The following is a 15,724-nucleotide window of genomic DNA, read 5'->3' on the forward strand; positions in this document are numbered from 1 at the left end:
TTGTATTGTGGTCGGAGGAGAACCGACGACACGCAAGATAAGACTGGACTACGTGTTTGGATCCTTGACCTCCCAGCAAATTGTAGTCATTCAGTAGAATTGCACGGTTCTCGGTCCTCTCACTTCCGGTCTCGCCGCGGAATACAATGTTCCCGCGATTGATGCGACTTTCGGGTGTGCGGATGATGTGACTTGTTTATCCCCACTACTAGGAGGTTCCCCCTTGAGCGGGCGATCGCGCTACAAAGAAATTGAGGTATTAGGGTGTTTAAATCAGGGCTTCGGAGTCGGTTGACAAAATTCTTAACTCCGACTCCTCTTTTTTTTTACCTCCGACTCCGACTCCGACGCCGATTTCGACTCCGACTCTCCAAATTGAAAAAATATGTACTCGAAATAATTAAGATTTGTAATAAAACTGAATAAATAGTTGAAATATTGTATTAAAGTCTAAGAATATGGAACTTTCTCGATGTTACTTTCTCACTTTCAGGAAATAGTTAGAAAATACTACTACCATAACTTTAACTGTTTCTCCTCTACATAGTGCCGAGGTATATACATACATATACAATACGTCTATACTGTAGATCGAATATTATCGATTTATTTATGTATACATAAATCTATTAATGATTTATAAACAAAAGAGCCAGAGTTGGAGCCAGAATTGATATAATATCAATAGGAGTTAGTCAGCCATCAGTAGAACGGATTAATCATTTTTACATTACCTCTTATGGGAAACGTTGGTTTGGTATACGTCCTATTCGATATAAGTCCTAACATCAGGAACGGATTAAGGATTAACGAATCCAAATTAATTTGCACAGAGCAGTGAATTTTAAATGTCTAGTATTTTGCAGAGCTAAACTAGCCTATCTAATTTTACTTTTTTGTGGGAACTTCTTTAAACTATGCTTACCCAGAAAATAACGAGCTTTAATTGAGAGAAAAGCAAGCACCGGTAAAACTCGAGGGGACAGCCTGTTCCGGAGTGGCATCTCGTTTGAGAAGTTTGAAAGTTTAACGAACAGACTTCTTTTTTTTTCGTTCATGTATCAAAAACAGTCTTTAAACTTGTCTTACGTTAAACACTGTGTTTATATTTAAGCTTCCGTGGCTCACTGCAGACTTTCTTAAGCAGTTCCGGCAATACTTACGTGACGTTCGTTTTATCCCTCTGAAGGAGCAAACAAGACAACTTGAAAAAATAAAGAAAATCTCTTCGTGCAGTGTAAGAATTTGTTTTATACGCTTTCGCGAACATAAGCAAGTCTTTTGTGAAAGATTCAATAACTTGAATTTTAGATGGTCGTATTAATAAATCTGTTAGTAAATTTTAATTGTTACAAGTTCAGTAGGGAGATTATTCCGCGAGTACTTATATAATAATTAAATATTTGGTATAAATATAAGTCAGAATATTTTCTATAAATTTTACTAATCTCTGTAGAACGTTACCAATAAATAATTAGTTCTGATCGGATGTTTTACTGAATAATGAAACGCAGTGCTGGGCACGGTTGAGGCCAGAGTCGCCACATGAAGGGAGGGAGCACAAATTGAGGGGAAAACAGAAACAGAACGTGTCACGTGACCGGGCCGTGGCGGAAGCGTGGGGGAAGGTAGAGTCGGGACACAAGTCTTAACCCTTGTATAGCCAACCGGGATACCAGTTACTTGTTAAAGTTCCTCTAAAAATATTTCAAAATTTCCCTGAATATCTATTCTTTGTTTTTTTCTTAAATTTTTCTTGAATTTGTGCAAATATGTTAAATACAGAAGGTTTCAAATAATCTATACATTTTGGTTGGCTACATAAGCGTTGATTTAGCGAGGTTAGGGCCCCTCAAACGCTTCCTCCCCCAACTCTCTTTCGCCAGCGTTCCCCACCATAGAAGCGCGTTCTTTCTCCATGACAACGGCTCTTATTGGAGGGAGGCAGAGGGCGCTATGGTGGGGACGGTTTTGCCTCAATCGAGGCAAATGTGCTCGGCCTAAGACGTCGCGTGTTCACTCCGGAAGTGGTAAGCAAGATACAGGGCGTATTTAGCGTGCATTTCCTACCACTAAATATGCAAGATATATAAATATGTCTTAATATCAGGTCTTGACAAATGTGTTTGAAAATTGTGTTTTATTTGTCAAGTTTCATACTTCACGACCTGATATTTTGTCCAGGAGCGTGTACAGCTAGGAAGCCATAAGATATAAGAAAGGATTTGTACTTTGAGTAACGCGAGATTCAGTCATTGTAGAAAGTTCTTATCGTCCGAGTAAGTAACCGGAATTTTCGCATCTATATGTATGCGAGAATTATGCCGCAGGTGCATTATCGAAAGCAAATTTGCTAAGAAGTTAAACGACTCGTTCAAGTTTCAAACTTCCATTCCACGGCTGTATAAAGAACGATATCCGCTTCAAGAGTCAAGATCGGTTCGTGAATGATCGATCTCGTAAAAGAGAAGGTACGTAACTCTGGTTTCTCACGTACGGGCTTGAGCACGTTCGCGACCAAATCCAAAGGCTTCTTTGAGGGACAGTAAAACTTCTCAAGTAACTTCGTACCTCCGAACGTGCGCCCTGCTCTTTCATGTATGTTCACCAACCAAGTCGGAATACCTCGCCGGCTTTGGACGAAGTGAATCTCAAGTGACGTCGACCTAATTGTGCAGGATCGTACGTGTACGTACAACGCACCGTGACAATAATAATCAGCCGTCAAAGACAAACCGATATAGTGGACAGAAGAAAGTTTAAAATTCGAATTTCTGTATTATGAGTATTGCCGACTTCAGCACTGGATGGCTTCTCAAATGTTGATATGGTTTATCTAATCTGAGGTAACCTCGCCACACTATACGACATCCTTTTGTTTGCTCGTCCGTTTTTGCATAATTAACGATACCTTTTGTTCGTCACGTGCAACGGACAAAAGTGAGTTTAAAGTTCCCGGCATTGTAATAATATTAGCAACTACAGATCGTTTTTCGTACTCCGCGCTACAGAGAGACAAAGACTGGTTTGCTGAGCTCCTATGTCTTCTCTGTCGACCGTACCCGCCAGAACCTAAGCGTAAAAGTGGGGGCCGCAGCCTGGCGTCAAAATTAGGAACTCGCAGATCCCCCTGCGCCCCACTCCTAATGGACGATCAGTATATTGTACACATTTGTCGATATTTCTCGCCATTTCTGTGAACACATTGACTTTAGCTAACATCTGAATGATAGACAGATGAATAAGAAAAAAAAATGTATAAAAAGAAACTTTTTAAAAGCCACGCTTACATTAAAATGCACTGAAAAGGAAAAAATAATTTTTTTAGACATTAGTGACTATAAATAAAAGCGTGGAGCGCTAAACTATATTGACGCAATCTTCGTGGGCGCTCCACGCTTTTATTTATAGTCACTGATGTCTAAAAAAATTATTTTTTCCTTTTCAGTGCATTTTAATATAAGCATGGTTTTCAAAAAGTTTTTTTTACATATTTTTTTATTATCTACTTTTTACAACAACAAAAACGACAACTCGGCAAGCTAATATAAGCGTGATAAAATAACATTGATTCGGGTCGTTTATTTTTCAGCGAGACGTCGACCTCGAACACACTCCAAAAGTGGCATCCAATTTTTTTTACGAAAAAAGAATTTGTTTATTTGTACCGCGAATATCGGTCCACCCTGTGCATACGATTTGTCAGTCTTTAATTTAATAATTCGACATAAGTACAGCAAGATCTTTTCGAGAAATATCTCGTATACCTTATCCAGAAATTTGTTGCTTGTTTTAGGAGAACGATACGATACGCTTCCGCGTCACGCTGGAAGACGAAGTACCCGCGGGTCAACAGCCGAATATCGTTGGTGTCGATGCATTCGTGATCGTTCTCGACGAGAACGACAATCCCCCACGATTTCTGGGTGTGCCGTACGAAGCCGTAGCCGAAGAGGACCTTCCAGTTGGCACGACAATTCTTCCGGGTATTAGAGTAACGGATCCTGACCTATTGGGCGACAACATAGATCTAACCTGTGTTCCTCAGCCTCAGGTGAGTCATTAATACTCATTACAGGACTAATATCGCATGGAAATGTATTACACCTAACAGATGGAACTTCTCCTTACTCCCTGTACATATATTATCATCTGTAGAGAATTACTACTAGCTCCATTTCTCCCAAATTGGTCACACACCACGTGGCATTGTGGGTCGTTTCTATAAAGTAGGTAAAACTTTTTTATTTTTAGCATTATAAACTCAAGTACAGATACATTTAGACGATATGATTCCAATATGGTTATTCCGATGGTATTATCAGAGTCGCCAGATGAGATGAGGGAGCACGAATTGAGGGGAAAAGGTTACCCCCTCTCTGCCAGTATCGGATTAGTCACGTGACCGAGCCGTGGCGAAAGCGTGGGTAATAGCGTCGTAGAAGGGGAGGCTAAGGGCGCGGTTGGGGCCACTCAAACGCTTGCTTCCCCCACCAACGTTCGTTCCGTGAAAATAAGAAGAGTAGGACACCATAAAATCAATGGTGGGGGTCCTAATTCCTATTTAATAACACAGATACATATTCGTCTATTTATCAAACGCGATTTCGTCGAAAAGCTAAGCGTTAAACAAGAAATTCAGAGTTGAATGTTCTCAGTGTGAAATTATAATCCCAAAGACATAGTCGCGTACTTGGCAACTCGCTCGCCATAGAAAATTCAAGCGACTCCGAGATGAATCCTCCGCAGCGGGAGTTTATATTGTCTCGTATTAATACATTACGTAAGACACCATACTAGGGAGAATATGCAGCACGTTGAATTAAATAGTCAAACGCCCCGAGATTAATTTCGTAGACGATACTCGCAAGCGATTTCGAATTCATCCCGTAACATCAATTAATCATTCTGCACAAACGACGTTAAAAAACGTACGCGAACGAAAGAAGTCGGCAGCGACGTTCTCCATTTATTTATCATTGAGGAACAGACAAGCTGCTACAAAAAGTCCAGCGTGCTCTTCTATGAATGTTAAATCGAAAGTACAGACGAGAAGATATTCTTTGGAAAATGTTGACATTTAATAAAACCGTCTGTGCAGCTGTCTAGATTCTCATTTCGATTGTTAGTGAAGCCCAGTTGGGAAATACGGATGATTTAATGAAATCTGGCGAATTATGAAGGAGTTCGGTGCTCGCTGTTGAACGTCCTAAACAAAGATTTACATTTTATCCTGGCAATACGTTTGCGAGCAGCACACGAAGGATATTCTTGCATCTTTTATCTCGAGCTGCGCCATGAATTCAGGGTAATAGACCTTTCTGGTGTAAGTTTCAGTCACACGGCTCCACTCAGAAGAAGCTGATGTATAAAATAGTATCTACCCATTTCCACCCGGTTTAATATTTGACTATGCACACTTCATTTTGCAGTAGAAGATACTACAAAGGAAATTAATCGATACTGTACCGCCTTGAGCCTTTAACATCCCTTAAATCATACTTGGCGCGTAGATCTATCACCGGTAAATTCTATTGTATTGTACAGTGAAGCCTTGATCTAACAATAAGAAAAACCCTCGGGGCCGTGCTGTTTCTTAGATCCTACGGTTTCCATTTTTCTTAGATCAAAGCTTCACTGTAATACATCATGGCGCATAACTACAACGCCACTACAATTTTCAAGAGTTTTGAACTTTAATTGCACAATCTTGTCTTGCAGAAGGAAAATATTTAGATAAAAATTCCATTGTGTTATTATTATTTATAATTAAAATAGATCCGCTCGATTGAAATTGAAACAAGTAGAACCCGGGTATACTTAATTCAAGTCAAAGCAGTCGCAAAGTAATTTCATCAGCTACATATTCGTACACGCACCTACGTCGACCTAATGCTCACGTTTGATCTTTGCAATCACTCTGGAAACTCATATATAATGAGTCTAATTAATTAGGACAAAATAATTAGACTTAAAATAGTAACTTGGAAGAAGCGAATCAATAACTTTGACGGTATGCCTTATAATTAGTTCGTCGTTATAAAGCAATACCTTTAAATAGCTACGTACAATAATAATTAACGCGAGACATATCGAAATAATTTTCGATACGTTCCTACTAAATATGTACCCGAAAGCTAGAGATGTTTAATTCAACTGTGAAACATATTATACCTTATCAAATTATGTTCGATCAAAATTATTCATCTGTCACATTTGCAATAGTATTATATCACCTTATTATGAATAATGATTAAACAGTTTTGCTTTATATACACAACAAAATAAATGTAATCCTATAATAACTCTACATTATCAAACATGATAATACAGTTACACATGTTATATTATTGGACTACGAACTTGATGCATTTATAACAAAATTGATCAAATCAAAATCAAATTCCGAATAGAGTAAAATTATTTAAAGAATCTAAAAATACTCTTGTGTTCTTTCCAACTGACTAAAATTATTAAGAGAAGAAATAAACGTATATGTAGTTCCAGATTTTGTAATTATAATGTAACGTCGTAACACAGTAAAAATATTGGAAATGTTTTTGATAAAATTTTAGTTTGAAGTACAAGCTTTTCATTTACATCGAAGGGACTTCATTAAAATTTTAAAATTTATAAATTGATGAATTATAAATTTTAAATTAAAAAATTTTTTAATTTTCTATTGGGGAAATAAATTTTAGATAGTTCGTTAAAGTAAAAGTTATTTTAAAATTTTCATTTTCAGTAATTATTTAAGAATTCATTTGTCTACTTATACAACGCCTAATAAAGAATACTACAAAATTCGACATGTTTCAAAAAACATTACGGACGTTGAACGACCAAGCATTGTTCGCCATTTCGCTGTGTAAAGAAAGGAGACGTTAAAGTTCACCATCGCAAAGCCGCCGAGCCATTGGTTAAAGAGTTTTACAGTTTTATTGGTCGTCCAACGGCTCCCTGAATTTATCGAGCGGATATGACGTAGATGGTACGCGTTGTACCCGCTAATATTCCAGCTGCACCTTTCCAGTTTCCCCGCAGAACTTCTACGGGTACATAATATTCCCCGTGCCATGGTGATAAACGTATCGGAATATTTTTTAGAAAAAAGTGCCCAATACGGTGATCATTTTTCTTACGATTTGATCGTTTAAAACCTGCGCAACGGATGGTTCAGTTATCGAACCCCGAAAGACGATATAAATGGTTCACGCTGCGTTTGTACCGTAAATCGCTGTGATATCGAACGCCCCGTAAACACCGAGCCTGACAATGAGTCAGATGAGGGGAGGGAGCAAGAATTAAGGGGAAGAAGTTACCCTCTCTCTGCCTGCACCGGATTGATCACGTGACGTGGTAGCGTCGTAGAGGGGGAAGGTAGAGCAGAGACACAAGTTTTAATCTGGCGACTCTGAGCCTAACGTAGCGTTCGTTCGCAAATAATTTTTCATTTAAATTTATCTATTCCAATAAAATAACAGATAATTTTATCACGTGATGAACTCTTTGTAAATTTGATCTTCGGAAGAAATGCTTCAACTGTCTCGTTAGATGCTATATATTTAACCCCATCTTGGTCCAACTCTTCGAATTTTCAGAGCGGTACAGTTTTTAGTAAATGTTCAACAAATGTTTACAACTCGTTGCGCAAAATATCTTAAGTTGGAATATCTCTCGGATGTAATGTAATTATTGTAAAAATTAATTTTTGATGTGGATTTGAAAAAATTTGGTTCATTTCATTGTTGCACTGTAACTCGATTATATCGAAGATATCAAATATAGAACTGGAGTTCGTAGTCGCACTTGCGCATTATAACAATGACACTTAATTTATTTAATATTTTTTGTATACATACAACGAGAGACAAAAGTTTCAATAGAAATGTAAAATCGCACGGCGAGGCCGCGTGTTGGACAGGCCTGGTTTAGAATGTGAGAGTGTGTGTCAATGGTTACATGTAAAATTAGTTTCGCTTTAAAAGTCAAAAATCGTGTGATAGGTATTTGTATTTATTTCGTCAATTATTATATTAAGACAATATCTCGTACTTAAATAAGATATATTATTTCAATTTTAATAGTTACTTTTGAAATATTTTGTTGAAATAGTAGCTACATCTAATTCAAAGATAACTACGGGCAATATTGTGCACAGTTTCCGTAATATAGGGCGATTCTGAACAAATCTATTGGGTTGCAGCGATTACGTTAAGCGGTGATAATGACCGATTCACGATATACATATGTATGTATGTACTATGTACATCAGCTAATGAAATTCTCCTGTATATTGTAGAACCGAGTTTAGTCGCGTAGGTGGATAGAACATTTATTTACAATGTGTATATATGTAGAAATGCGTCGGCAGTTATTTCCAAACAGAAAGGACCACATGCGAAATACCTACAAAATTACCCACGCCCGATTTGCTTTAAACTTTGCACATTACCAGCTATGCTACCTATGAATTCAACATCGTTTCCACGTAAAGTCCTTTTTATTGGGTCCCGAGGTCGAGAGGAACCTAGCAAATCGATTAATCTTTGATTAAGAATAGTAATCGTGTAGCAACTTATTCCAAAAAATGAAACTCACCAATAATCAATTACAAGAAATTAAATCTTTCCGGCTGCATAAAATATTATACAGGGTGTCCCAAAAATGTTGTATAATATCTCCTTGAAAGGGGTGATTCCTGAGGTCATTTGAAGAAACTTTTTCCTTTGCGAAAATATTTTCCGCAGCTTCATTGTGGAGTTATTAACGAATAATACGGACCAATCACAGCGATGCTACGCTTTGACGCGACGCGGACAGATTCCGGCTCGACCAATGTCAACGCCCCGCTCAGCAGGACCTGTCGCCATCCCGGAATTTGCCTGCTGTAGCCACGCTCTGATTGGTCCGTGTTTTTAGTTAATAGCTCCTCAACAAAGCCGCCGGAGAACATTTTCGCAAGGGAAAAAGTTACTTCAAATGGCTTCAACGAACTGGTGAACGCGTAAATATATTCTACAGCGCATACTCGATAAGTAATTCTGGATTTCTTTTACAGTTTCTCGATGCCTGCGATAAATTCGGCATTGTCAAGGTGGAGAAAAGTCAGAACTCATACGTCGGGGCACTAGTGCTGCGACAACCACTCGACTACAGGGAGAGACCCTTCTACCAATTGGTACTTCGGGCGAGTGTAAGTGTACAGTTTGCAAAGTAATTTCCATTATGCCGTCACTAAGTAGTTACCTATATGCACAGATTGTCAGTCATCATCGTTGGACATTTTTTGAAATTTGATTATAGGGTAAGGTTGCTCAAGTCGTACTCCCCTTAAGAAAAGAACCGTATAAAACTTAGGATTTATCAAATAAACAGAAATTAAATGTGTTATTCAAAGGTAGATTTCGTACCAAACGATTATGTAAATTCTACTGAATTTATACTTAATAAGGAACATAATATTATCAATAATTTACTTGCAACATTGACTACCAAACATATGTAGAAAATTATAAGAAAATTGAAATAAACTTACTTGATGACAGGATTTATAATGAGGCTGGTTTGTGGCAGCAACTCTTGTGCTGTCGTCGCCGTAGTTCGTTCAAAATTCAAATGATACGACTTGAGCAACTTTACCCTAAATTTTTTACACACGAGACAAATGAATTTTTGTTTTATATACAGCTATATTGTCGACGTATTCTTAATTCGGACTGTTTTACATTTATGCAATGAGCCACGTTGAATTCATGTTCCTTATTCAATTTGAGAGAGCGCGCCTAGAAATGTATATGCCGGAGAAATGACCACCGCGGTTCCACATCGCCTCATTCATCAGAGTCGCAGAACGATAACACGGGGGTCAGACTGCGAAGTCACTTTTGAAAGTATGAATTTTACTCGCAGGACGGCTTGAACAATGAAACCACAGGGGTCGAAATCAAGGTAGCGGATATTCAGAATAGCCCGCCGGAATTTCTGGACTCGCTAACTGGTGTGGTGCGCGAAGACGATCCCATTGGAACACTGGTTATGACTATCAAAGCTCGAGACGGTGACAGGGGAATGCCGAGAAAAATGATCTACGAACTGGTTACCAGTAAGTAAACGTCACAATCTCTCAGTACATGTTCTCCTCTTCACAGTATTTCAGGATTTTTTCAATTAACATCTCTACTGTTCATAACCGGGTAATATCTCTGTGTCTGTCGCAGAGGTGTCTACCGTAACTGTCCAAATTTTATTCCCACCCGTGGGGCATCCCCCTTGGAAACCCGTCAACCGGTAAACACGCTCGACGACCGAGCCAGCGAGGGGTCGAATATCGGCGAAACTCACACTAATGCAAGCGAAGCAGAAGATTATGCAACTTTTCTAACTTTTTATTTTTTTCGTGAAACCTTTACCATCGCACTCGTCTCGTTTTTCTAATCAACATGACACCAATCACGATATAATTACGATTCTAATTATTCGTCTTGCCTTTATCGCGAATGCCAAGTCCGAAACACTAATCGCTTGTTACAGAAATAATTATGATCGCAACTATATCATATATGGTGTCACTTTAATCAGAAAAACAAGGCGAATGGTATGGTAAAAGTTTCATCGTCGAAAAACCAAAAATAAGGAATCTCGATTTCTGAATTTAAAAGACTGAGCTGGCACGAGAGTCCTTTGATGTCTGATCTTCTCTACGTTCCGCACACTACAAATAATGGAGCACCTCTGCTAGAACTGATGATCGTCAGACCCGACGATACGACATGACAGTTACGGAAATATTACTGTACACAGTTGGGTGCCCGTTTGGGACTTTGTGCTAGACATGTTTTATGATCCTGATAAAATATCCATAAACCCGTTTACACCCTCGATATTTGACTCATATACGATCGATTTATGTTTTTACAGTTGAAAATATTGTTTGTCAACAAAAAAAAAATCGACATCGATAATAATAGAACAAAAAGTGTAGCACCTCTGCTAGAACTGTCGCTCAGCAGACCCGACGATACGACACGACAGTTACGGAGATATTACTGTACACAGTTGGGTGCCCGTTTGGGACTTTGTGCTAGACATGTTTTATGATCCTGATAAAGTATCTATAAATTCGTTCAGACCCTCGATATTTGACTCATATACGATCGATTTATCTTTTTACAGTTGAAAATATTGTTTGTAGATAAAAAGAAATCGACATCAATGATGATAGAAATAATAATAGTGATAATAACCTTTCCTAGATCCATTTGATTATTTCCTGTTGGACGACGAAACTGGCGAGCTGAGGACAGCGAAGCCATTGAATAGGGAAGCATTGAAGGACTCAACTGGAGTGCTCACATTGAAGGTGAAAGCACGGGAATTGATAGATGGAATACCAGGCAGCGACAATTTGACGGTTTCAACGGCAGAAGCTACGGTGACGATAAAGGATGTCAACGACGAACCTCCAACATTTAATCGTCGCGAATACAATATCGAAATTCCGGAGAATGTACCGGACGGTACGCCTCTGCCGCATTTGGATATGACTGTCGAGGATCCCGATGTCGTAAGTTTGCATTAGCTTCACAAGAAACAATTTGTGGTTATTATTTACTTTGACAATTCCCCGCGGATTTCATTGACCTTGAAGCATATTGTCAAGGTCATCGCTCTGAGCAACTTATCCTTGTAGATGTTACCGCCGCACGGCCTTAGTTTTTAGATATTCACGAAAAATTGTTAGGATGACATTAGAAAACTCCGCCTTTTCCCAATGACCGAATTCGTCCTTCAGGGCGGGGGACGGGCCCCACCCCTATCCCTGCACCTCCTCTTAAAAGAATCTATCCCAATCCTAACCAAAATTTATTTTTTATAATGGAATTTAAAAGTTTCATAACATTACACTGAATTATGTTATAGGGCCTGAATTCAGTATTCTCCTTGCGACTGGAAGACATTACGGATGGGGCATTCACCATCGAGCCAACAATGGCGACTGGGAGCACATCAGTTAATATTCGCGTTACAAATGGCTCTCTTGATTATGAGAATCCGAACCAACGGAAATTTATCATTCTGGTACACTATGCATTTCTCACTATTACTTAAAATGAAATTAATTCTAATAGTTTAAGGCAAAAGACAATATACAATTATAAACCTTTCAAAAACATATAAAGGCATTTCAAAGAAAGATAGTTCCCATAAAGAAAGCGATAGAATATTTGTAGTTATTTAGTAGTTAGTACAGTTATTTATTCTGTAAATGAAGGGTAAAATGTACTGTTAATGTACACACGATTATACATATCGTTGACTACAAGGTAAAACATATTTGCTTCTAATTGTACAGGTTGTTGCAGAAGAGGTTCACACAAATCCTAAGCTCACATCCACCGCAACCGTGACTGCTACGATTACGGACGAAAATGATAACTCGCCATCTTTTAGTAGACCTACTTTCACAGCCATGGTGTCGGAGACTGCACCACAAGGCACACCTGTGATAACCATCACAGCCAAAGATCGTGATAGCGGACGGTAAGAAATGTTACCTATGCAAATATTATAAATAAAGCTTTTTTTAAATCGCATGGTTCAGAGAGGCGAATATTTTAGTATGTATTAACCATCGCGGTGTATTTAGTACACCACATGTATCACTGTGTGACTGAGTACTGTGCGGAGCACGAGAGAAAACTAGCGGCCAGGGAACGGGGAAAGAAGATTGCCTTTGCGTTCCTCTTGCCCCGTTCCGATACATATGTAATAAAAAGTTGTCAAGAATGATGGCCTTAATAACATATTTCAATAATTAATATAATCTAAAATAATATACAATAAATTTCGTAAATTGTGTTCCAGGTATGGTACAGCTGGAATAGCTTATCAATTACTTGGCCAAGGTGCACAGCATTTTTCTGTAGACAAAAAGTCTGGAATCATCTCAATAGCTCCATGTTCATCACCTGGGAATCCACCTTGCTTGGATTACGAAGATCAGACTGAATATTTCCTCACGTACAAGGTATTTGCATTATCTATAAAAATTGTTCGAAAATTACACAAGTAATCTCGACCCTTTCTCCTTATAGGCGACTGATAATGACGGGCAAGGTCAAACAACCAGTGTCTCTCTACGCATTAGTTTATCAGACGCCAATGACAATCCTCCGCGATTCCTCCAAGACAAATATCGTGCAGTAATAGATGAAGGAGCTGAAAAATTTGAGCCAGAACTAAAAGTGCAAGCCAGAGACAAAGATAAAACGTCAAAAATCACATACTCGATAGTCGACGGCACTGATCATGGTCTGTTTGCCATAGATCAAGATTCGGGTGAAATTACAATAAGAAACAAGGGTCCAACAGATTTGAAGAATTCAACCCGTGATTGGATTGCTCTTGAAGTTCAAGCAAACGACGGAACATTTGTTGATTTCGCCACCGTTAATATTACGATCCGAGATGTCAATAATAACGCGCCTGTCTTCCTTCGTGAATTCTATACTGCCAGCATTCCAGAGATAGATCCCATTGGTAAGTGATTAAGTTCCCAAAGTCGATTATTTGAATGCCGATTATCCGAATAGAGGATAAATAACATATACATATAATGTACAATAGGCCTAGAATGTACATATAATAGAACTCGCTAAGGTCGAGTCCCTTATTCCTTAAATTCGTCTATTAACAGAAAAAAGATCGTACCACACGTGTACTTGACGCTATAATTTCGTTTTCAGGAACGTTCGTGAAAGAAGTCACAGCAACTGATGCTGATACAGGAATTAATGCAGAATTAGTTTACAGAATACAGAAAGGTGCTTTTGACGACTTCGCTATTAACGAAACAACAGGAATAGTGACAGTGTTCAGAAAATTAGATTATGATAACAAGAACAGATACCACGTGGAGATAATAGCTCTTGACAAAGGTAGGAACACCAACAAATATCCTCGATTCAGTTTATTGTTCTTTCAAAAGGATAGCTATTACAATCGCTTCATAAAGTAGGTAATTATTTACAAAGAGGTATGTACTCCCCTCCAATTTTGATGAAATTCTCTTGATGAAAAACTCTTTCTAAATAATTACCTCGATATTAGATATTGTATAGTTTAATAAAATTAATAGCGGATAAGTTATTCTTTTGTTTCTATTGCAGCTTTAAGGTGATTTATTGTGATATTGATTAATTTGTTGGAGAATCATCGATTCTCAGATGTTTATAATTACGGCATAAAAATGTAATTAGCATACCTGAATTTTTTACAGGAACTCCCAGTTTAACTGCAACAACTACTTTATTGATAGATGTTGTAAATAGTAATGACAAGCCTCCATACTTCACACCAGAGACACAGCGTGCTGAGGTTACAGAAGACACGCCTATCGGCACTGTTTTTACATCACTAAAAGCTACGGACCCTGATAGCGCTAATTTGGAAGCATTAAACTTTGCCATTTCGGAACCTATCACAGCCATTGACAGAAACGGACAGAAGGTCAACGACAGTAAAACTTTCAAGGTATAACAATAAACGCAAAGTTCATTATTTTATTCGTTATTATTTAAATAGAATAAAATGTAGGTCGTTTTATTCGATGTATTATTTCGTTCGAATATCTTTTTCTTACACACTAACTCATGGTCTGTCCGGTAAGTATCGAGACTGAAGTCATTAAAAAAAAGTTGCACATAATACCATCACTGAGTGTGGAGTGATACCCAGTCACCGAGTCACCCAGTGATGGCACCTGAGTACCTGACATCCCCTACCATCGATCCGGCCTATGTAGATCTGTAGATCCCTCTTCATCCCTTCCCCCTGGCAGGAAAAAATCGGTCCCGATACTTACCGGCTAGACCATGTTCGAAAAAGGGGACCTGTTCATGTTGTATGTAACAAGTGCCATCGCAAACTATTTCCATAGAAAATGTTCTTGTTTCAGGACTTTTTCGCAGTCGATCGTGCAACCGGTCAAGTGTCAGTCGTCAGACCTCTAGACCGTGATGTTGCAGCAACAGTAAGCATCACTATAGTTGTTAGTGACACAACAGCGCCCACATTACAACAAGGAAGAGGTATACACTTATAAATGTATATGTACAATGAGCAATTTATGCAAATTTTGTTTACTTTTACCAATTGATTTACTTGATTGCCGATTATATTAGTTTGAGCGCAGAAAGTAGGTGTGCGGAAGCACCAAATATGATCTCGTGATTATAAGTTGCTCGTTTGTTTAACGACAGAAAAATTGATCTAAGATTCAGTTTTAATAAAATTTTCATTGTATTCGATTTAATACAGTTTGCTTATGGTATAACTGTACGGAATTTATTGATTTATTCAAATGAAACAGTTCACGATGCCATACTGTTTGTACTTGAAAGTTCCTTCAAATGTTGAACAGGTACCCTAATAGTTACGATTATTGACGTGAATCACATGGCTCCAGAATTTTTGAAACCATGGACAAGAGAAAATCCACGGTATTTAATAGAAATGCAAGAGGAACAACCAACGGGAGCGGTTGTAGGAGCGTTCACAGCAGTAGATGCAGACAGCAACATAGCAGGATACGCTATAGACCCTCCGAGTCCTTATTTCAACATAGATAATGTCACAGGTTTGTCATATGACTAATAAGAAAAGACTTCAGTTAACATTTTTTCCATGCTCGCGGATCCCTCCACACTTGACCAAATACGTA

At 38.3% G+C, this 15,724-nt stretch overlaps 1 protein-coding gene across 5 annotated transcripts in view; it reads left to right on the top strand.

Annotated features, from left to right (window-relative positions):
- Cad87a (cadherin 87A) overlaps positions 1-15,724 on the top strand; it is a 295,629-nt gene that overhangs the window by 273,336 nt on the left and 6,569 nt on the right. For all 5 annotated transcript variants that reach the window (XM_076434313.1, XM_076434314.1, XM_076434316.1 and 2 more), the window contains 12 exons: positions 3,797-4,054; positions 9,062-9,196; positions 9,913-10,105; positions 11,256-11,566; positions 11,923-12,081; positions 12,356-12,543; positions 12,868-13,030; positions 13,098-13,542; positions 13,749-13,940; positions 14,282-14,535; positions 14,960-15,092; positions 15,425-15,640. In XM_076434313.1, coding sequence (XP_076290428.1) covers positions 3,797-4,054; positions 9,062-9,196; positions 9,913-10,105; positions 11,256-11,566; positions 11,923-12,081; positions 12,356-12,543; positions 12,868-13,030; positions 13,098-13,542; positions 13,749-13,940; positions 14,282-14,535; positions 14,960-15,092; positions 15,425-15,640 — 2,647 coding nt within the window. The remainder of the gene's footprint in view (positions 1-3,796; positions 4,055-9,061; positions 9,197-9,912; positions 10,106-11,255; positions 11,567-11,922; positions 12,082-12,355; positions 12,544-12,867; positions 13,031-13,097; positions 13,543-13,748; positions 13,941-14,281; positions 14,536-14,959; positions 15,093-15,424; positions 15,641-15,724) is intronic.

This window comes from Lasioglossum baleicum, chromosome 12, assembly GCF_051020765.1.
Source record: "Lasioglossum baleicum chromosome 12, iyLasBale1, whole genome shotgun sequence".
Lineage (NCBI taxonomy): Eukaryota > Metazoa > Arthropoda > Insecta > Hymenoptera > Halictidae > Lasioglossum > Lasioglossum baleicum.